The sequence below is a fragment of the Mastigoproctus giganteus genome, chromosome 3, assembly GCF_048544385.1.
Source record: "Mastigoproctus giganteus isolate SK-2022 chromosome 3, ASM4854438v1, whole genome shotgun sequence".
Classification (NCBI taxonomy): Eukaryota; Metazoa; Arthropoda; class Arachnida; order Uropygi; family Thelyphonidae; genus Mastigoproctus; species Mastigoproctus giganteus.
In genome coordinates, this window is record NC_143577.1 from 146115331 (window position 1) to 146139791 (window position 24461).

The 24461-nt window shown below is 38.7% G+C and overlaps 1 protein-coding gene across 1 annotated transcript in view; it reads right to left on the reverse strand.

The window, feature by feature from the left end:
- LOC150088308 (UPAR/Ly6 domain-containing protein qvr-like) overlaps positions 1–9645 on the reverse strand; it is a 353853-nt gene extending 344208 nt beyond the window's left edge. Inside the window, exon 1 of the mRNA XM_090370699.1 lies at positions 9509–9645. Within this exon, the coding sequence (XP_090226825.1) occupies positions 9509–9548 (40 nt within the window). The 5' untranslated portion in view covers positions 9549–9645. The remainder of the gene's footprint in view (positions 1–9508) is intronic.
- Positions 9646–24461: the final 14816 nt, after the last annotated feature.

The following is a 24461-nucleotide window of genomic DNA, read 5'->3' on the forward strand; positions in this document are numbered from 1 at the left end:
TATTGACTAAGCTGCTGATTAGCCTAAAACCCAACAACAACAGGTTCACACTGTAAATACTTATATATACCATGCATATAATTAAATCAAAAAAATAATTTCGCTTTTTAAGAGAATTTGTTTGTGAAAGAAGTTAGTTGGGATTTGTTAAATAATGTTGATTCGCTTATCTTGGCATGGTTTTCGCAATATCTGCCTTATAACCAGCTTCAACCCAGTCGCGAAACGTAGTTTGCATTAGCCGATACACATAATAATGAATAGAACGAAGAAATCAAAATAAATATATAAACGAAGTAGAAAGCTTTAAATACAATTTATCGCATTTCATGATGACATGAGTAATTTTCCCGCTGCAGCTTATGTCATGATTTAATTAGTTATCATTAATTTGAAAGGAACGCCGTTCGAACAGTACCGGAATGCTCTGCTGCGTTCTGGTTTTGGCGTAATCCGCATTGAAAGTCTTTCGTTTTTCTGTTTCTGAAAGTTGGCAGGTACGTAAAAACCAATAACTGACGAATCTTAATTTTTAAAGCTTGTGAAAAACAAATAATGAACAGGGGTTTGCGTTGCGCACATCCTTTCGTAATACGACGTCTTCGATAAACTTACCTTTTACAAAATTGTTGCGAGGGAAACGCGCTGGTCTTGCTTTTGTGTAACTGCTCTTGTCGTTCCGTTTCCACCAGAGAAAACGTACATTAAAGTTTTAAATTAAATTTCTACGAAGTCTTAAGAAAAATATGAATAAACTCAGGTGAGCTTCGCCAAAGTCCATTTTTTTTTTTTTTTTTTTTTTTTTTTCAATCAGTGAACTCATTTTTGTTCTTGCATTTAACGGTCTTTACCTGTTACACCTCGTTAATGAAAGTGGAGTTCCGTTTTATTTTCAATCGATAGTAATATAGAATAAAACATTTTTACCACGTGAAAACTGTATTTGCATATTCGGTCACATTTTTTTCACTAATAAACTTGAGCTTCAGAATGTTTGTTTGCTTTGTAAAACAACGATATCGGGGATAGTTTCTTAAAGCCAAACCGTAAATTACGTCTTAGTTGCGCCTGAAGCATCACTGCTCTCGTTTTTCCATCTTTTCATTACATCGATTTATTTAGCGAGGTCCGAACATGCGGGTGTTGCACACAATGAAAAATTGAAGATATGAATTAAGCTTCTTTGAAACACCTCTGGGATCTTACCGCGACTCATTCTGCTTGTTTGATACTCTACTATTTCTTGCGCATTTTTAAAACTGTTCTTGCATCTCATTCACAGCGTTTACTACATTGAGAGGAGTCCGAATACTTGTTGGCACAATTTTATATGTGTGCGGGAATAATTTTTATTGTTTATTAATTTAAAATATCCCGAGGACAAAAATATATTAAATGAAATATGTTGAAGGCGATCACGAGGGTCCGCTGGTTGTGCTTCACTGCTCTTTATGTTTAAAATAAGAGAATCACGCATGCCGTGCAGTACAGATAATGGTGTTTATCTACAGATAACTTGAAACCATTCTTTCACACTGTGGTTGACATTATTGTCTTAAAAGATAAACAATAAAAATTTTTTTTATCTTTTAAGATAAAAGATAAAAAGATAAAAGATAAAAGATAATATTGTCTTAAAAGATAGTTTAATACACATGCTCCGTTTGGGTATTGCATACTGTCAAATCACTCTTCTAGTATTAAGAATTAAGATTTTATGTGTTTCTGAATTTTTTTTCCTAAGAAACTTTTAACAGGTTTTGTACGAGTTACCTAACAAACTTTTAAACACTACCAGCGTTGCAACCTAAGGCGGCCGCTTTTACCGATAGCCACGAAAAGTAGCTACGTGCACTTCAGTCTTCTTGAAAACCAGGGCGCAGTATTATTTTCTATAGTGCTTCAGTAATAAGTAGAACACAAACAAAGGAAGTTCCTGCCAAGAGCACAATTACAAAACTAATTAAGTTTGAACGATGGTTATGCATGTTCTTAGTAACCGATTTATAAAGTTAAATCAATCAATTAGAACACCACACACTGAGCTGCTGAAAGAACTCGTCAGGTGGAACTAAATTCACCATTCATGTTATAGAGAAATAATAATAAATTGGAAATATTTTGCAAATATTAATTAATGCTTAAAAGGAGGAACTAATGTTTAGCATTACTGAGCAATATTCTGTTTAAATTCAAAATTGCATCTTCCATTTGACTAAATGTTAACCAGTAAAAGATTTAGGGATTTAGTTAATTGCTCTTCATAAACGTTAGGATGAAAAAGGCAGCCATTTGATTCTATGGATAGCCTTCCCCCTCCATCTGTATTTCCCGATGATTGCAGTGTTCAGTTATCCATAGCATATGTTTGAATCCACGTAATATCGCAAAATATATCCTTTTTCGGTCACCATCTTACAAATTCCTTTGACCCTATTAGCCTCCTGGAGATAATAAACAGAAATAAACCAATAATAGGGCCAACCTGTTTTGCCATTGTAAATAAATACGCTATCTTTGTATAGTTAAAGTTTATTTAATGATCGACTAGATCGTATGTATAGCTTAGCTTAATTTTCAGCACTCACCTCTGAGTGCTGAAAATTAAGCTAAGATATATATACGGTCTAGTTATTACATTACAGCACATAAGGACTCCTTAAAAAAATCAAGAGTCAATTTAATGATCGACTTAACTTAGATTTCTCTGGTTGAATTTTCGAAAGATCAGTGAGAATTTGCTCAGTGTACAAGGAAAGGAACCTTGAATAACATGTGTTAGAACCATTTACATTAAAATGTACAGTGTTTGTCCTCATTTGCCTTGGTTATTAAGTAGAGGTGTTAAGCCTGTAACTACCAGCTGTGGCAAACGATTCGTGACACGAAGCTAGATTCCGTCTCAGCAGTGGCCAATGAAATTCCATTAATAAACTCACCATTATTCACCAATGCATTTCTGTAATTTCAGAGAACTATGTTCTACAGAATCAGTTTCAAATCACGCCTTTCGCGTGTGCGTAAACTTGTTTTTACTTTAATTATAGTCAGCCCGTCTTTACAACCATCCGCTTTTACGTCGGTTTTCCGATGCACAGAGTTACGTAATATCATATTTAATAAGTAAAATTTACATAAAACAAAACTTTAGTAGCACAAAATATTTCCTGGTAATCAACACCAGGAAATACATTGCAAAGGGCCCACAGTGACAGATTACACATGTCGACGGTGCCACTTGGCCCCAGAAACAATCCAGAACATCACTGAGGTATGTAGGGTTATCACTCGGACGGAATACACTCATAGACATGACCAGGTCGCTAGTATATTACATCAGAAGTTAACGCAAAAATACCAGTTGATCAAAGAAAGTGTACTGTATTACAAATACGAATCCCAGGCCGTGATAGAGACACACGTAAACTATACCGGGGCAACGTCGTAATAACGGACAAGACGATCCTGCACATCAGACCAGACATAACCTCATTGACAAGAAGGAAATGGCTACATACCTAATCGACATAGTGATGCTCAACACCAGCAACCCCCAGAAAATCTACGAGGAAAAGATCAATAAGTACAGACCTGAGACAGAAAGTCAAGGAAATGTGGCATATGAAACAATTAATCACCATCCCAATCACCGCGTCAACCACCGAAATGGTGCCAAAGAGCCTCCATAAGAACCTAGCAGCAACAGGCCTCCCAGAGAACATCGAAAAAAGAACTCTCCAGAAAACCACTATCCTGAACACCAGTAGGACAGTCAGAGTTCCTCAACTAATAATAGTAACCAGAAATAACAATCCCCCCCCCACGAACTTGGTACCAGTACCCGTCGCGGGATGGGAAAAAATCCATTAGGAGAAGAAAGCGATAAAAAATAATAAAAATAAATATTCTTGTTTCAGTCCTAATCTCATTATATAATGATAATATAATAATACCATCAATGATCATCATTATATTCTCTTCGCTTGCTATTGTTTTTGAAAGGACACTGTTCTCTCGATTGCACTGCACGATATGTGAACTCAGAACGGATAATTACAACTCACATGTTTGATTTAGGATCTTGTGGGAGTCTTATAGATCCATCTTGCGATGGATTTATAAGACTCCCGCAAGTTCTGTCCGCATTCTCATTTCTTATTTCAAAATCAGTCTTCATAAAATTTCCTACTTTCGAGCAGCGATGTACGGCGAATATAAATACAAACAGTTTATACTTCATGAAAAACAACAAAATTTAATTTCGCACAAAACGGAAGCAGGTTTGATGCAGTTCCGGTAATGAACTCTTATACGCTACACTTGTTTCAAATTAATGAGTAACTGTAGACTGCACGATTTCTCCTGTCTGTAACCGACACAATGAGATCAATCTATCTCAAGTAGTGATTTAGGGGACGATTTAAATGGAAGCAGTTCTTATTTCCCTCCGTAAATATTTAATAAATTGGAGGAAAGTAAAATAATGGTAAGGATTGCCGAACTGTGAGTGAAAAAGACGCCAGTACCAAATCTTTTTTTGAGAACTTAGAATTTTCTCTCGAACACCGGTTGGAAAATGCTGCGGTATTCTGATACCAGCTCTAATGTTCAAATTATATATTTACATTATAAACTGAGTTTACGGGGTCATCTCGGTTAATATTATGATATGTATGTCAGTTGCAAGATGTCACCTGATGCGAAGTCAGCAGACGCTGCTGAAAAAGAATTGTGTGGTATGTGCTACTATTGGTTTTTGACTTCTAATGAGTTATACCCTCCCCGGAAACCGGGGGATATAACTCATTAAGGGACTGGCGGTTTCTGGTTAAAACCGCCAGTCCTTCGGAAAACGGTAGTAAGATCTCCTTTCCCTTAATAAATACACTGAAAGGAGATAGAAATCATGGGGTTCCTGGGCAAAGCGACGCTATAACCCCTCGTCCTAGTGGACGAACCCACCTCTTGGTAGGTATTAGGTACACTGCATTCACGTAGACGGTAATTCGATGTCAATATGGATAAACGTTGTGAGTTAACAGACTTTGAAAGAGGAATGATAGTGGGTGCCACACGCATGGGTCACTCTATCGCGGAGGTGGTACAGAAATTGCACTATCCCCGTTCGACAGTATCAACAGTGTATCGGGAATACGCTATTTCCAGAATAACATCTCATTGTGGACAGCGCTGTGGGCGGAGAAAGGTGGTGGACGAACGTAGCCGTCGACGTTTGTCTCGCATTGTTTCAGCCAACTGGAGAGCGACAGTGGCAAAATCACCTCCAACTTCAACGAGGTAGGTACCAAACGTCTCCACCAAGACCATCAGGCGATCATTAGCCTCAATTGGTTATGGGAGTAGCTGACCCATCAGAGTCCCACTGCTAACACCACAAAACAGGACTCTACACCTCAACTGGGTGAAAGAATTTCAGCACTGGTCCTTGGATGACTGGAGACGGATCTCCTGGTCCAATAAGTCCCGTTTCCAGTTATTTCGAGCGGACGTGAGGGTGTGCATCTATCGGAAACCGCACGAAGCTCTGCACCCGTCATGTCAACAAGGAATTATTCAGGCAGGTTGACGGTCGGCAATAGTCTGGGGCCTGTTCAACTGGCACACGTTCGGACCTTTGGTACGTCTAGATGCATCTCTGAATGGTCCTGGTTATGTATCCATCCTTGCCCTCTGGATGTACGATGACCCTTCATGGTCATCGTACATCCACAGGGCAATAGACTCTTCCAGCAGGACAATGCACCGCCTCACAGAGGTGTGGTGACTAGAACATGGTTCGAAGAGCATTCCGCAGATTTTACCACCATGGAATGGCCTCCCTCGATCAACGGACGAACCCTATGGAACATCTTTGGGATGCTGTGGAAAGGTCCGTTCGAGCTTTGGATCCTCCACCCAGGAATGCGACGGAATTATGGACCGCAGTACAGCAAGCATGGATGGAAATACTGTGGAGCGCTTTCGTGAACTAGTGGACTCAATGCCTCTCCGTGTGATTGCCCTTATCCGGACGAAAGACGGGCCTACACGTTACTAGGCAGGTGTCCTTTGATTTTTCTCGACTCAGTGTAAAAGCTGCTCCTAAAGATCTAAAAAGATAAACTATTTAAAGATACTAATTCAACTACTTTAAACTTATAACACCCAGAATTAGGGACTTGTGGGAGGAGGGAAGTATTCGATAATAAATAAAGTGTTCATTAACGACTTTAATTTGTAAGTCCTCCTCGCGTAAACACCGGAAATCACAAAGTATGATTTTCACAGACCTATATAAGATGCATACATATATTTATATTTCTTTGTACATGTCATATTCTGTTTCTTCAGTTTGTCTTTATGCCACTTTAGATCTCATTCATTCGTTATTTCATCAGTATGCCACTTTAATATTTTTACTTTTTACAAAAAATGAATGTGTCCAAAGAGTAAGTAGGAAAAGAAATATGAATTGTTTCATTTATTCCTCTAATTGTTTTTTATTATTATTTATTGGTGTGCGCGGCCCCAGTAAAACTATGGCAACTCTGTGTTTTGTGTGTGTGACTACTGATAAAGGCCAATCAATGTAATGGTGTAAGTATATCGCAATGTAATGCCTGGTTTATGTTGTGTGACTGGCCACTTAGCCTAGCCTGGCACAGCAAGTTCGAGTCCTGTCGATGACGGGAGGATTTTTTGTGTGTCTTTTTTCGGAAAGTGGCTGAGTTAGTCGATTCGATCTCAGGCGAGGGGATATGGTTTTCCGTCCAGCAAAAAGAAAATCGGCCACAGAACCCACGCAATTTACAGACAGTATACGACGGAGCAATATGGCCTTAGTCGCTGATGCTCCTAAAACCCTGCTGCCACAGTAAGCTGCGATAGGCTACTTTCCATCCCTGGTACGTGGATCCGGGCCAGGGATCTATTTTCTAGTACCCGCAATGCATACTCTCCAACCATGTTTAGATCTTTAAACACTATAGAAGCGTAGAGAGATGTTAAAGAGTAAAAGATAAAGAAAATGCGCACGCTACGATAGAAAAGATAAAAGAAAAGGCAGTGTAGAAGAAAACAGAAAATGAAATATTAGAAGTACAAATAATAGTCCAATATAACTCCGTTCTTTATATGCAAACCTACAATCGTCCTCCTTAATAGAAAAGCACCTGCTCTCATCCCACCACTCACAGGTGATTGGAGTCCCTGGAAGTGAGGCGTACAATGGTATGGTCTGCAGTGCTGAAACACCATTCAAAAGACCTGTCACTCCCTGGATTGCAGACGAATGGAATAATGCAGAAGTAACATCTTGCACTGATGTAACGCCTCACAGGTCACGTAGGAAGAAGCATCATCCAAACGTACTGAGCGTCATAGAGCAAGCCGCACTGTAGAGTCAATGTAGAACCTGGACAACACTGCACTGATGAGACACCACGTGTATAAGAAACCCTTAGCTTGATTGGTCGGGTATAAATAAAGTTCTACTGCCCCCTGGTGTAAAATTTTGTTATTAGTATGCAAGTCTTGAGTGATTATTTAGTAAAATACATATAGATTATCAAAAATGTTATACAGAGGTAATAAGTGTGGCATTAAATCCCTCAGCACAATAATGTAGTCATCTTCAGATGCTCATATAATATGTGGTGTCAGTGTGAAGGCTTCCATGATATTTTCTTTCTTCAACCTCTGTTATACGTATCATGGTGTTGTCTTAATTATATGAATTTAGGCTATGGTCCTTACTGGCTAGTTTATATATAACTAGTGGGTTGGCTGGGGTCACCACAAACTTGATGCTCCCAGTGTAGAACCAAATTTAATAAGAAGAAATATAAGTTTAGTATAACAGGTTTTAAATTATTTTATAATGTATAAAACTATCTGGGATGAAAGGGAAATTATGAATTTTCTCATGTCATTATTTTAAATAATTAATAAATCTGTTTTGTTGCGTTGCTTATAATTCGAAGTCAATCCGATCTCACCATTGTGAGATGCGAGTACTGATATATTTGTAAAAATCAAAAGTTATTCGTGCAAAACTGATAACCTCATGTTCTCATATTTTCGAGGAAAAAAACGTGACCTGTTTTTCCCTCTCCCCTCTCTTTTTTTTTTTCTTTCTTTCTAAAAGCAAGAAGGTCCTGCGTTTCCCTCTTCTGAAATTGATGTTAACAGGAGTTTAACCCGCAATATACATTGACCTTGGGCAATAACAAAGTTTGGGATACCACTTCCAATCGGGCTTATTGCATTTCCGATACGAATAAGTTGGTGTATTTAAATGCACACGCAAAAAAAAAGTACTGGGGATAATCCGCACAATATTAGTTTAATTAATTTCCTAAGGAAAAATTCGAGATATACATTCACAGTTTCATCTCCTGTCACTTTACTGCCGGTTTCCCTCCCGAGCCTGTAAATGCAGTATCCATAAAACTTGAAGACTGCGCTAAATGAGTCACTGCGGGTTTGTAGCGCAAAAGACGCCAATTTCAACCTTGCAGAGATACTGCTTACGGTTCCGCTAGAGGGCAGCACTACGTGATAAAAAAATAAGAGCCGCGTGTGAAGCTAATTCGCGATGGGAACTAATTTCTACCCAATAAGAGCAGCAGTAGTCTAACAGTACGACTGGGAAAATGACCTGATTTTGAATCCATATTCGTATCATCATTAAATATCAGGATCGACTATGGAGGACTATTTGTGTAAAAATTGCTGAAAAACCAGACATAAATCTATTATGCAATCATGAATCATTAATTTCCTATTGGGAATATGAAAGTTTAAACTATAATGTTGAAATAAAAATTAAACTAGCGTGAATTTTAACGCTGCACGCACGTCACAGTGTCCCATAAAGAGCATCGGATGGTCATTATGGGATTTTCTAATATCCCATAAATGTCGCGTGCCTTCTTGAATAGGAGATAGCATTATGAATGTACGATATATCAATATTCGTGGAATTATTATACTAACAACCAACTGATTTTTCTGTAATTTGGACAGGACATTCACATACCACCTACCTTATACTTGTACATAAAAGGCATAAATCAATGTTGCCTGTAGATTAGTGTCCCACACGTCGTTAATCAGAAACTATTCGTATTTACCTCGTTAATTATACCGTAACGATATCCAGACCCCAAAGAATGATGACTTGTCTCATTAAGATTGAAGTTAATGCAGCATGCCGCAGATGTAGCTAACTAAAAACTGCATTTCAGTTAAGGAATATATGACTTCGCAATATATAACCTCGCACTTTGCCTAACGTCTGTCACAGTTTCTTTTCCGCACTGTTTGGGTTGTCCATGTTTCGGCCTAATTCCTTAAGAAGATGATTTAAGTTGCCTAATTACAGCAAACCACTTCTGCGAGTCAGTCGATCAAATAGCCAGCACCATGGATGCCACTGCAGTTGTCTCCGGACCTTGCACAAACTGAGAAAAGAATAAGTAATTTAAAAAAATAGTGAGCAGCTTACCTAACAGTGCGTTTCGGAGACTTGGCCCTAATCTCCGCATTGGTACTCTCCTTTTCTACCAGCGTGTCATCCGTAAACCCAACCTGTCTCGTCTGCCTTGTTCGCGATCGAAGCCGGCAGCTACCAGCGGGTAGATGTGTGGCGGTCACCGCTTTGCTGCTGCCGCATGGCACTGCGTGTACGGGCGCAAAACATTGGCACGGTGCCACGCCTCCCCGCTGGTTCCCGTGGAACCTCAGCGCCCTCGCGTGACTAAGCACTCAGCTGATACAGGGCACGTGGGATGATTTCAAGAAATCGAAAACTGAAGACGCGCAAGAATTTTTCGTATTTGTTTTCTCTTTTTAAAATTCCACTTTTTGTTTTTTTTCAAAAGGAATTGCATTGAAAAGTCAGAATAGAAAATACAACGTGAAAAGTAAAAGGTTTTTGTGTGTACGATGAGTTTTTTTCTCTTTGAACGAAATCGATCTAATCTGTTTTAGAAATCTTTATTGTAATAATAAAGTGGAAATCATTATTCGGAGTAAATGAATAACAGCGTGGATCTTAAAATGGGTCAACCATCGGAACGAAATATTGTACAATTATTACGATAAATGGACGTTAGTGTAAAACTAGTGCTGGCTCTAGTCGCTACTGAAATAATGGGATAATATCAACAACGTGGTTTATAAAACTTCACCAAAAAACAAGCTGTAAATTCACAAATTAGTGCCATAAAAATTTATGCAATTATCAGTTGGTACGTAGTTCATTTTTTCCAGGAAATCCTTTGGGCATAATATTAGTGTGTTCTGAATTAAAAACAAACGTGGCATAGAGTCCATCCAGCAAAAATTGGGAAGTTTGATATTTCTGTGGGCTTTGTTTTACCACAGAAATATCAATTCCTTTTTTCTTTTCTATCAGCAAACCGACCGAAGAACACGCAATTACAGACTTAATATACTGATTTCTTTAAGCGTTAGTTTTGGGAATCTAGAAATAGAACTGAGACCTGCCCAGACGTGTGACAACTAGCGAAACCGTTGTACTGTCAAGGAGAACAAGCGAAAGTTGAAATAAATTTGAATTTTTTTTTCAAATTGAATAAAGTGAAACTAAAAACGAAAATAAATATATAAAAAATCGCCTGATTTTTAATAAGCAGGTTAGTTTGATGGAACCTTATAGGTATAATTAGAGATAGGTAAAAATTGTTTAGTCATTACCTGCGCAGCGTTAGTATAATATTTTCATAGAGCAAATCCAGGAATGCCCAAAACACAACTTGCATACGTATTTACAACTTCCATCCAACTGTGAATCACATGAGAGTGCTTAGGGCTGATTATTGGTCAGGTTTGTGTGTTTTTAGGTTTTAGTACAACTAGGACCGAGAATATTTCGGATAACAAATTCTAATATCTACATATTCAAGGGAAGCTGGAAAAAATTGAGAGAAAATTACAGCAATTTGTATTTATATTATTTACGTATTATATATTGTACATGCTTGAACAACTTAAGCAGATGAATAGTCTGCTGCTCGAAAAAATAGCTTTTTTTTCTGCTGCAGGATTCTTTATTTTCTTCAAACACGTTAATTTGTTTTCATTCAATTCTTCTTGCAAATCGGCCGATCTACTAACCTCTGAGAGGCGTTAAACGATTCGGTGGCTGTTGGTTTCCATGACATTTATTCATCATAATGTTCTCTCTTCGTTTACAATTCCTGTCTGACGCTGAGTAGTATTTAATGGCTAAACTATTCCCCAATCTGTCAAAACTTGGACAGTAAGGAAAACAACCTACAGCTAACGCGCATTCCATGTTTTTTTATCATTTTGTATATTACTGTTTTTTGTGCATTAAAATGTTCCAAATTTATTGCATATTTCATCGAACTTAACAGAAAAAATTCCTGTTTATGAAAAATTAAATCGAGGCAAAAAATTAACAGACAAAAAATTAATTAAAAATCTGAGTTTCCCGGAGGGAAAACCATGCGCCCCTCGTCCGAGATCGACTAACTGATCCACCTTGTAAAAAAAGGCCCAAAAATTCTCATCGTTGACGGAATTCAAACTCGGATCTTTTCCATTCTGCGTGGGGGGAGGGGAGTGATTATATTCACTGTGCTACCCGAAGCAAGGGCATATGAAAATATGCAACGCAAAACTACTAATACAGCTTGCGGCCATATATTGTTAGTAAGCCAATGTTGGCTTGAATTTAGCACTCTGGTACATCAAAATTTGTTCATACTTTTTCAGACTGACCAGTAGCTCAGTTAAAGTTTTTCACTTAGATTTAGATTGGACACAGCCGGATCATCTGATGGACCAAAGGCAGCCAAGCTTAAGAAGTAGTACGTGGTTCAATTGCAGATGAATACACCACAACAAAAGTTCGTGCAAGGAACATACGGAACAGGTCTTATTGCAGATGTGTTAGGATATTTGGTGCTATCCTCCCTGTTTATGGACACCCCTGATATTTTGTGATGTATAAATAGCAGTCATCGAGGTGGTTCTCGCCACACCATAGGATTAGCAAAAGACATGTTTTTAATTTTCCCAGTTAGTCTCATCCTCAGTTTTGGATCAATTAACACAGCGCATATGTGGAACCCAAGCTTTGTTCTCATCACAAATATTGTACCCAAGTAGAAAGAATATGATAGTGATTCTGATATTTTCTTCCTCTGAGTTTATTTGCTGTAAACCATGCATAGAAGTTGCCAAGTTGATTCAGATATTTCCTCTGTTTCAGCTTAATCATTTTAACAATACAGTGCTAAGAAAAACACAGAAGAAACAAAAACACTTCTCGCTTTCCGTTACAGAAAGCGAGAAGTGGGAGCCCGACAGACAAGATTAAAGAAGTTAACTCTCTCCAACATTACTGTCATCTATGAGCATATACAAACATTTTGCGGGTATCGAGAGCGGGAGTGCAGTAGTACACGCTCTTTGAGTAAAGCGGCTTGCTGCTAAATACGGTCGATCTGCCTATCTGCGCTGGACCAGCATGGCAGATTATGGTCCATTTCCCTCAACATGAATTGTTGAGAGGACTTCCATCCGGCAGTGGATTGAAAACAGCTGCTACTTTCTCCCCCCCCACTTTCTTTTTAGTTAGGTCCCTAACTAAAAAAAAGCGGGGGGGAGAAAGTATATTTGCATATAATGTATTTCATCAAATTTGTATATATTTCCTTAGAAATATATACAAATCTGAACATAACAGTGGTATGTGCCTTTTGACCAGAAGCTAAAACATTGCAATTTGAAAGTATATTTTATTTGCAAATTTTATAAGGAACACTAGCGTCCATATGCTCATCATTACCCTACTGGGTATCATTGATTTTGCGTGTGTCCCTTGCCATTTACAGGCGCCCTCAAAGTACTGGCCCTAGCACATGCCCAGTTTGCCTAGGCCTAAGATAGGCCCTATATATAGTAGATCAGTATCAATCTACTTCCTTAAATTGTAGTAAGGTATGCATGCGTATTATTGGGTAAACACAGATGCCTGTATATGTACAAATTGTGACGATGTGAAATTTTAAGGATTATTTTCGAAATCTATACATAAAAATTGACTTAAAACAGATGACATATAAGTAAAGATAAAACTTAGGTTGACCACCAATGTAAAACTTAGTCCAAATTTAACATTCATCCGAAATATGACAATGTCCATTCGATTGAAAAATAGTTCGATCTAAACCTAAAAATAAGCGATCTTGATCCTGGTGTCTTTTAATTTAAATATATCTATAAAGTCCCGCATGTGATGTAATCACATGCGTTTCACAGTGACTATATTTTACCCCTCTAAATAATACTAATTTATTTATTAATAATAATAAACCAAAGCAAGGCAAAAGCAAATTTATTGTTTCCTGAAGTAAAATAAGTCATTCAGTTTCATCTTATTCCATCTTCCTTTCCTATGATAAATTAACCTAATAAAACAGAATACAAATGGAAACCTTAGAGAATGCCATACAGGCTACTTTGGTTTTAAATTAAATGAATGATGCAGTGTTTGCTCCTCCCCAACTTTATCTTGTCTCGGTGTTTTATAACAAACATTTATCATCTTCCGGGAATACCAGGTAGTCAGTACAGAGTGGCGTTTTTTATTTGGTTCTAGAAACATTAAACATATTAGAAATTTAGTAAAGTTCTCTAATAATTCAATTAAGCAATGCCCGATAAAGAGAAAGTAATTTTCTTATCTGGTGAATTTATTATCATCAATCGCTCCTATGGTTTTAAAGAAATACAAAAAGGAAATGTATTTACAGCAACATAAATGCAATTTTTATATATCTCAAGTGCTTGTTCATAAAAAAAAATTTTTAAAAATTAATTAATGCACGCAAGTTCGTTACATTTTAGGTGCGTTAGCAAATATTGGTAATTCGTGATTTATAACAAAATAAGTCAACCCATCGAAATGAAAATTTTGCTACAAAGATTCCTAAAATATTCTAAGTAAGCATTGAAATTTGGAAATGGAACAGAGTGCTCGTTCCAAATGTATAGTAATAATTCTTTGGGGCAACTCGGGAAGGAATATCTTTCACCGACCCTGTTAACCCGCTTTGACATTACATTTCAGTTTAATAAGCATTGGCGAAAATTTGGTGTGCACCGGATGTCTCAAGCAAGCAGATTTTCTACTTGTATGTTCTTCCTGTAAGCAGGTATGTCTCTGCGGACCTTGTAGCCCATATTCGGATGTAAAAAAGCTTGCAAAGAAAATTAAACTTGCATAGAAATGTGATGTCTGCAAAACGATCAATAATGACAGCGATAAAGTTGATACAGCGCATCCCACCTTTCACAGAAAACATTCGGAACAGACTGATCCCATTGGCTGTGATGAGCTGAGAGTCCTTGTGAACCCAATTCAATTCGCCGTTACGGAATTGGTATCCGGACTAGATCAGTTAAAAGATTCTCACATGCATCTGACAGCGAATGTAGTCGCAAAACTCGAACATCAGCATAAAATGACTACGGAAAGTAATTCCATGGAAGCGTCATGGAAGCGTTCGTCAGCAGTTCCGAAATTGTGATATCAAGAGTCAACTTCATGAAAAACGAGCTAAGGAACCTCCAAGGAGACCTCATCCGACGTCATTTCGAAAATGGAATTCAGCTTCAATATGATGAAAGCGAACCTCTCAGAACTGCATGATAACGTTACCTTCCTGCACCGATGTAACAAGGACATCAAGCTCATTCTTCTAAACGTTTACAATAAAATCGAACTGAATAAGTCCGAGGATTCTAGAGAGCTTGTCAACCTTTTCAACGCGCAGGACCTTATTAAGATTTATAAAAATTATGAAAAGACCAATATCGTGTTAATTTGTCCTGAGTGTAAAACGAAATCTAGTCACGTTCCTTCCGCTACAAATCCCAGAAGAAGAGACTCCGCTGAGGCCTCGATCGACATTCCTGATCAGGCCGAATCCACAGGTCTCCAACAGCCCCTTTCAGAAGGCAAGAACGAACAGTGTTCTTCCCAAGGAAAAAATCATTCTCGATCACAGGAAAAGACAACTGATGAATATCATCCTCCACTCAGGATCAATACCAAGCCATTCAAGGAAAAAACATTAGAAGCGAATAAGAGTTTTCAACGCAATGAACTATTTCCCCCTCCTGGAGAACCAGCGTCTGAACTCCAAACCTCCTCTTACCCCTCCTCACATAAATCACAGAAGGACAGCACCACCCATTTTCTCCCGTCTCGGGTACAAAACTATTCCGTCCAAGACTCAGAAGTAAGCCAGTGTGCTACATTTGCAGATGTCCTTAAATCTAATCATTCAACCGTCCGGACACCTTGGAAGGATGCCCCCAGCTTACGGGTCAGGCCGCACGACCGAAGGAAGAGGAGCAACCAATTCCCGGCGTGCGAAGTCTACAATCTGAGGCACCGGAGCTTTCCTATCAACCAAATCGCACCCGAAAATTTCTGAACCACAGCAAATCATTCCGAAATTATTCATCTCGCCCTCACATCGAAAAAACAACCAAACCAAGACACCCAAAATTTCCTAAGAAGATGACACCGTGCAAAGGGAAACAGAAATACACAAAAAACCAAGTAACCGCACCAGAAAAGCCGAACTACAACATGAAGCCCATAGTCGGGACTGCTAACTCAACGAAAATACATTCAATTCCGCTAAAAATCTCTTCACATGAAAAATCAATTTTTGTCTCCAGGCTTTCTCCACAGACAACTGTTGAACAGTTGTGGTCTTATTTGATTGAAGACTTAGGTATAGACACAGGAGTTATCAGGCTGGCGACCAAACAACCATACTATGCATCATTCAAAATCACTACAGCAGAATCAAACTACAAACTACTCAGCCTTGCATCTTCTTGGCCTGCAGGGGCACTAGTGAAACACTTCTACACTAAAAAGCGTACCTCTATCTGGATGCGGTATCCCCAACGCATTGAAACCACAAATAATGAAAGGAAAACCTGACTCAGACCCGCCATTAAATCTAAGTTTGGGGAGGAACATTCCGGTTATACTGAACAGGACCTTCTTAAAGGTTCAAACACTCTCACAGAAGCTTGCCAGCGACATGATCACCCACCGCAAACGTCTGAGAGAAGACATATGAAGATTGAGGTGAGAACTACCTCCAGAACGAACCACAGACGATTGATGAAGGCCATCAGAGCTCCAACAAGGGCATACATCCAAACTTCTTTAATGTGCACAATTTTCTATAAAAATACTAGAAGTCTGAGAAATAAACTTCAGACAATGGAAATTCTTCTCTTGTCAAGGTTGTATGACATCATTTGTATCACAGAGACATGGCTGTCCCCCAGTGAAGAAGACCTCGCATTTTCTCAAGCCACTTGCTTCTCTGGCATTTTTGCCTCCAGGGAACGGACAACTGGTGGTGGTGTAGGCATTCTCTTCAACACAAAAAAAATTCTCACTGACTAGCTCAGCCACTCTAAAAACAGAACTGTTTGAAGCTGCAAGAGCCTCACTCAGCATTCAAGGTCACAGACTTGACGTGTGCAGAGTCTACATCCCCCCCTCCCACAGTAAAGAACACTTTACAAGCGATCTCCAACTGGATCATTAATCAATGCCACCCTAGAGCAACATTACTAGTGTGTGGAGACTTTAATATTAGCTCAGGCCAACACAGTCTTCGCAAATTGTTATCTTCTAATCTGGCATCAGTAGGTCTGACCCTCCAGAATTTTTCCCCTACTAGAGGCGCTAAACTGTTGGACCTAATATTTGCAACAGACACCCTCACCGTTGACAGCCAACCGGAAACAGCCTTCATGTCAGACCATCTACAGTAGCCCTCATTCTTCCAATCACTTCCAGGACATCCTGGCAACATCAGGCACAAGTTAAGAAGACAGTGATTAGCCCTTCTCTCCTCAATCCAGAGAAATGCTGCTTCGCAGAATCCATTTTTCCTTGGGAAGCCCTAAACTGTGATCCACAGCTCGGGCTGCACTTTCTTACCTGCTGACTGCAGTCTATTGCTCGAACTGCAACGTCAAAAAGAGTTTCAATCTCCTGTTGAAGCAAAGCATGGTGGACCCAACATCTCAGCCTTAAATTTCAGAATAAACAAAGACTACATGCAAAATGGAAAGCAAAATCAGACCCACTAGACAGAACTGCATACTCAAGAGCCCGTGCCCAGTTCAATAGAAGCAAATCTGAAGCCATTAAAGCCTACATCGACAAAACAATCAAGATCGGGAAGGCACTGTTTAAGGCAAGGCATGACGAATTTCCTCAACAACTTAATCCAATTGAATGGCTAGACTACATCACAAGATTTAAGCCAAAGTCAGCGTCAGACCTTAAGAGCATTCACAACAGTTGTCAGCGAGATGTCCTCGCTTCCATCATCATCATCACAAAAAGAGAGCTTATCCAGGCCATCAATGATGTCCCACCAACGTCTTGCACTGGAATGATGGGGTGCCACAATTCATTCTTAAGAGCGTTAGTGTTTTCATCATTGATGCACTCCTAGGTATCTTCAATGGAATCCTCACAACGCAAAGTTTACCAACAGCCTGGAATCAATATATTGTCCGACCAATCCCCAAAACACAAGGAGCAACATCAATTTCACAATTCAGGCCAATAATGAAAGCCTCATGTCTCCTCAAAATCATGGAGAAGTGCCTTCTTCCCATCGTAACCAACCAGGTTCTGCCATGTGAATTCACTATGCCTTGAAACGTAGGTCCACCATTACCAACCTATTTCAAACCACCAACACCATTCTGGGGGCTCTACTAGTTAGGGCTGAGATGGCAATTGTTTATCTGGGTATCCAGTCTGCATTCTACAGCATAGACATCCAGCCCCTCCTGCAACTTTGTGAGGATGGATACCAGATAAAAGGCAATATACTGGAATTCTTGAAGTCGCTACTTACGACCAGGGTCCTTCACTTGACTGTGAATAAAAAATCTTTCACAAGGAAAATTTGTGTAGGTGTACCCCAGGGCGGAATTCTCTCAGGGCTCCTCTTTACGGCTGCCATCCACCCATTCCTGTGTCAGCAAACTGAATTTATCAGTTATGCAGACGACTTGAAACTCCTCTATCGGATAAACGGGACCGCCCGACCTGATTCTGTTTCTGAAAACAGCCTCAAGAATCTGATTACATACTTGGCACAGTTCTCTCTTAAGATAAATCCAAAAAAATCTGTACAAATGGTATTTTCCCTCAAATCAAACCCAACGCAACTAAACCTGGAAATCCACGGAACCCCCATCACCCTACTCATCAAGCACAAAGATCTCGCCGTTATATTCAACCCTAAACTTAGTTTAAAACACCATGTTGCAGACATTCACAACAAGGTCTGCAGAGCAAGAAGGCTTGCCAAACAACACCTCCTTCATGTCACAGAGCCTGAGTACACGCTCCAATACATATATCGGTTTCTGCAGCCAGCCATCACCTACGGGTCAGAAATCTGGGCGTCGGCAACGAAAACCACGCATCTGATGAGTACTGGCTTCTTCGGTGGGTCCTCTTCAAGCAAAAACTGCCAATACTCAGACATACTTCAGATATCACCCAAATTCTAAATTACAGAAAAGTCTCCAAACGGATATTTGCCCTCCGCTTGCTCGTGTCAATTAAAATGATAGCGGGTGAAGTCAATAGGGGATAGATTCCTGCCCATGGAGATGCTCCACAACGTCCAGGATATAGATGTGGACTACAAAAAGTTCATAGAGGACATATCGTACAGAAGACGCATCATCAGGAACCAACTTTCGTCTTCAACCGAGTCTGTCATCGTCCTTTCATCGCTTTTCATGTGTCCTCATTTCACATGTTAATATTAATTTTAAATGTAAAATATGTAATTATACGTTTTATGTCCTAATATATGTTTTATGTAATTTTTCTTGTATAACTTATTTAATGTTAAACCCCTAGCATTGTCGCTATTGTGGGTATTATTGCATCAGGCAATCATGTAACCAATCACTGCCTGCAATAAAGATATTCATAATACTATGAAACCGGAAATGAACTTAGAACCAGAGCCAACAGTGCCAACAGAATAACGTTGAAAATTTTGTAGAAATCCGCATGTTTCTTATCGATTAATGCAAAAGTATACTTTCATTTATGCCGATTTTTGAAGGGAAGGAGGTGGGAGAGGGAAACGAGGACTTTGAAATCGTAACTGAACCTGAAATTTGTCCAAAAACTACAGGAGAACATAGGTTGAATGTTCGGCCTCGATCTACACTACACTGAAAGGACAGAATTCATGTGATAACTGGTTCCCCGGCAACGTGACTCTGTCACCCCTCTCGCTAGGGACGAAACTACCTCTTGGCAGGTATATAGGTTCACTGCATTCACATAGACGGTAACTCGATATCAATATGGATAAACGTCGTAAGATAACCAACTTTGAAAGAGGAATATAGTGGACAGATAATCCTTTATTTGAAAGATAGTGGGTGTCCGACGCAAGGGTCACTCTATCGCGGGGGTAGTACAGAAATTGCATTATCCCCGTTCGACAGTATCAAGAGTGTATCTGGAATACGCCATTTCCCAAATAACATCTCATGGACAGCGCTGTGGGTGGAGAAAGATGGTGGATGAACGTGGCCGTCGATGTCTGTCTCGCATTGTTTCAGCCAACCGGAGAGCGACAGTGGCACAAATAACCGCCGACTTCAACGAGTGAGGTGCCAGAAACGTCTCCACCAAGACCATCAGGCGATCATTGCCGTAATAGGTTATGGGAGTCGCCGACCCACCAGAATCCCATTGCTAACACCACGACACAGGACTCTATGCCTCAACTGGGCGAAAGAACATCGGCACTCGACCCTGGATGACTGGAGAAGAGTCTCTTGGTCCGATGAGTCCCGTTTCCAGTTATTTATAGCGGACGAGAGGGTGCGTATCTGGCGGAAACAGTACGAAGCTATGCACCCGTCATGTCAACAAGGAACTATTCAGGCAGGTGGACGGTCGGTAATGGTCTGGGGCGTGTTCAACTGGCATACGTTGGGACCTATGGATCTAGACCATTCAGAGATACGTCTAGACGCATCTCTGAATGGTCTAGATTACGTGTCCATCCTTGCAGACTATGTGCATCCCTTTCTGGTCATCGTGCACCCACAGGGCAATGGACTCTTCCAGCAGAACAGTGCCCCTCCGCACAGAGGAGTGGCGATTAGAACATGGTCCAAAGATTTTGCCACCGTGGAATGGCCTACCCGTTCACCGGACATGAAGAGCATCTTTGGGATGCTGTGGAAAGGTCAGTTCGAGCTTTGGATCCTCCACCCAGGAATGCGACGAAATTATGGACAGCGGTGCAGCAAGCGTGGACGGAAATATCTGTGGAACGCTTTCGTGAACTAGTGGACTCAATGCCTCGCCGTGTGAGTGCCCTTATCCGGGTATAAGTTGGACCTACCCGTTACTAGATAGGTATCCCATGATTTATGTCCACTCAGTGGACATAAATGAAATATACTTTCATTTATATGACTGGATTTCTGTGGGGGATGAGAGGACAGGTGAGGCTATGATTGATCTTAAAAGATTTCCAAGGACCATGAAAGAGACTCTGAAAATGTGATGTCGCTTGAACTTTTTCTTATTATGTTATCTAAACATCCGATAACAAACTTTCAATACAAGTTATGTAATGAACGCAGTGCGTTACATTTCAGTGTATTTTATTTTTTCTTGAAATTAATTGATTTTTTTTTCTGTCATTTCCTGAAGTAAGAAATAAATATAGTAATCTTCTTCTCGAGTGTGTTGGCTTATGCATATAAGCCAACGCGCCTAAAAATGGCAATTTCTTTAATGTGAATAAATAAATTTTAACTAAAGAATACTCCCTAGAACATATAAAACGAAAATAATAATAAATACAGTAAACGCTTTGTTATTTGGCATGTACAGAGATTAAGACAATCTCATCTAAATTTTCTGGTTATTTGAGCGATCTCATCAATCGCGGAAAATTCAGTAGTCATAATATTAGAACTAAAATAATGGATGTGTACCAATGCAAATCATATTGTCACCAACGAAGAAATATTTATAGGAAAATTGAAACGAGTAAAATTAATCTTATTTAATTTTTTTTTTAATAGAAACAGTTAAAAACAATTAAAAACACTTCTTAAAAATGCAGTTACTTACTTAACATTTACTGAACGCTTGTTGGCAACTAACACCAAGTGTTTTAACTGTTTTAGGTTTGTAAGGTCCCGTAATTTGATGCGAAATATTTAAAATATCGACCATACGTTTTTTTGAGTCAGTAATACGTAATAAGTGTTTTGTCACTAAAAAGAAATAAAAATATAATATAATATTTACTTGACACTTTTATTAATTTTATCCCATAAACAGGATCCGGACCACGATGAGTTGTATATTTTCTTTTATGGACCGCGGAAACATTTATTTTAATTAAAAAGAACTTCAAATATACTCCATAAATATGCCGGATATTTAGAGCTTTCCGGTAAACTAAATTCCAGATAACAAAACTTTCACTGTACATAAAGCCAAAATGGAAAGGACTTTACTTTATAACTAAGTGAAGCTAAATATGAAGTTGTAGTGCGAATTAAATTTTATGAATTAACCCGCACTCTTAATCGTATTAGTTAATGAAAATCAGTGATCAAGCCAAATGTTAATAAATTAATGCAAATAAGGTATTTTCAACCGAGATACTGTGGCGTTTCAGGAAATCTTCTTAGCTGAGTGATTAAGTTAAAGAGTACAGTAAAATACGGGCGTTTCAGTTAACCGCGTTTCCAGCCGATGTGACCACGAAATGCAGAACATTTTTCTTTTTTTTTTTTTCTTCTTTCTTAAATGTGTGCAGTGAGATTAGAAAGAACTTCATTTAGGTCAATAATGCGAGTGATGACTGTTTCACATTTCAGCAAATTTAGCTGTTTTAACTTTAGAACTCTGAGAATACCACTGATGTTAATTTTTGATAAACATTTTTATCAATAAAATTGGCCTAGTCCATGCTACGTACAGAATGAGGCAATATCCAACTTGTACTGTCATAAATTATAATAATAAATTGGTGTAACTTTGGTTGTATTTATTAATTAACTTTCATTATATGATGATATTATTATGATTATACAGTGGTTAACTACTGTTTAAGTTAAAAAAATAACAAAAGAACGTATTTCTTCTTCTTACACAATACTATAAGAATTAGTAAAAAATCAGAGCTACAGGGCTGCTTACAATACTATGAGAAACACTTACAGTATTGTGTAACTATTTCAAAATATTTCCCCCTCCAAGCAGAGATGTAGATGAAGCATAAGAAATGCAATGACCAGTAATTTATGTAGTAATCAAATAAAGCGCAATAACTACTAAAGTTTTCTCAGCACAATGGGATTAATGCTGTCAATGTATTTCCGAAGGTGTCTCTCCTATTTTAAAAGCTGTTAGTCACTTTAGATCTATATCATGTATATCCTGTTCGTTTGAAACCCCACCTAGTTTCTCTTACCAAGTTCTCTTCCAAAGTCTCCTCACCCCCTATCCATTCACTTTCTAGTCATTTATACTCGTTACGTTTATTAGCTGTTCAATGAAACTGTTGATTAATCTAAGGAAAATTGGATGCTAAATTAAAGCTCTGTTATAAGTCTAGACCAAGTCTAGACCATAGACTTGGTCTTCTCATAGTAGTCAATCCACCTTGGTCTAGACCAAGTCTAGACCAAGGTGGATTGACTACTATGGGAAGTAAAATTAAGCTGTAATAAATAAAGTTGCTTAGAAAGTTATTTCCTTTTAAATAACTTTTAAAAGGCATTGGCTAAGGGCATTAAATAAAGACAAAATAAATTGTTTTTTGCGTATGTAAACATTAGAAAGAAAGGAGCGAACCATAACTGGTCCAATACGAGCTTTGGCATCATTAAATACTCTAGACGGTTAGTTGATGAGCTAAATACTCATTAATATTTAGAAGTTAGAATTATTTTCGGTTTTATAGTGCTATTCGCCCAGCTACCAGTTATCGGGAGTTAGATGATTGTGTGTGATCATTGAAAAGAGATTGTTAAGGAAACGCATGCTTCGCCTGAGTACACAGGCGAAGTTCCTACAGATGGAGATAAACGTCTATTCAATTTACAGAGGTGGTTTCAAGGAACAAATGGGTAATTAAGACCTGTAAGCGTAATCCCAGTGCAGAGAAAGTTGTGTTTGTTTTGAGAATTTTTTAGGCGCATGGGCGTCTAAGGCCATAGTGCGCCAGAGAAAGTTGTGCAATCCATGGTTATGAATTTACTGCAAGTGATTTGACCATAAATCGAATTATACGACAAATACAGCATGAATTGGTTAAAGGGAAATCATATTTAATTAATCCGATAAGCGAGTAGTTCAAAAACCGTGGGTCGCCTTTTTTTATTTTATTTTGTTTCATGTTTTAAATTTGATTTTCTTCATTTCCAGTGAAACATTTTTAAAAGCTGTATGGTTTTATTTACTATACATATATCCTTTTAGAGGTGGAGTCAAGTCTCAGTAAAGCAAGTTTGAGAACATTAACTCCTGTTATATGCCATGCAGCCTGAAAAAAACAGAATACTTCACAAGGTAACCCTTGCTCCCTCTACCTGAAATCGACTAATTACATCTCCATCGGCTTTTAAGAGTTCCTGTGGTCTCTTATGGTATTAGAACTCAAATCTCTCCAAACAGTGACAAATGTCGAAATTACGATATTCTATGTTGAACGCCTACTGGAATAAATTATCTAAATTATCGCCTAATCTTGTAGAACTGGAAAGATTATGTAAATTTAAAGAAATGTTGAACAGTTACCTAAATTAAAACACGTTGAATTATTTTTTGTAATAATGAACCCGAATAAACCTAGCTGCTTCCTTGCATTGGTTTAGTAGTAGTAATGGCAAATGATGCAAGAAAGCAAGCTTATATAGTATCAGCAAAAAAACAGTTCACCCACCCTTCTGTATCCTCCAAGAATTTGTCTAGTTTTCCCTTGAATTTATTCAACCCATTCACTTCTACAACAGCAGATGGAAGCTTATTCCAACAATCAACCACCGGCTGGCTGAAGGCAAACTACCGCACATATTGTCTTGCAATCATCCTTTCTCAATTTGAATTTATGCCCTCTCGTGTGTGTGTGTGTGTGCGCATGTATTTAACTGTCGAAGGGTGGAACCCGACGTACGTCCATCTCCACCAATTTAGAATGCAGGCATAACACCATGTTCTTATATGGCCTGTTAGTGTGCATGCGTGTGTAATGTGTTGTAAAGTGAAATAGGTTACTCTGCCACCAGGTGATAGCCCATTGAGCAAATACCACATGGTGCCCATCAAT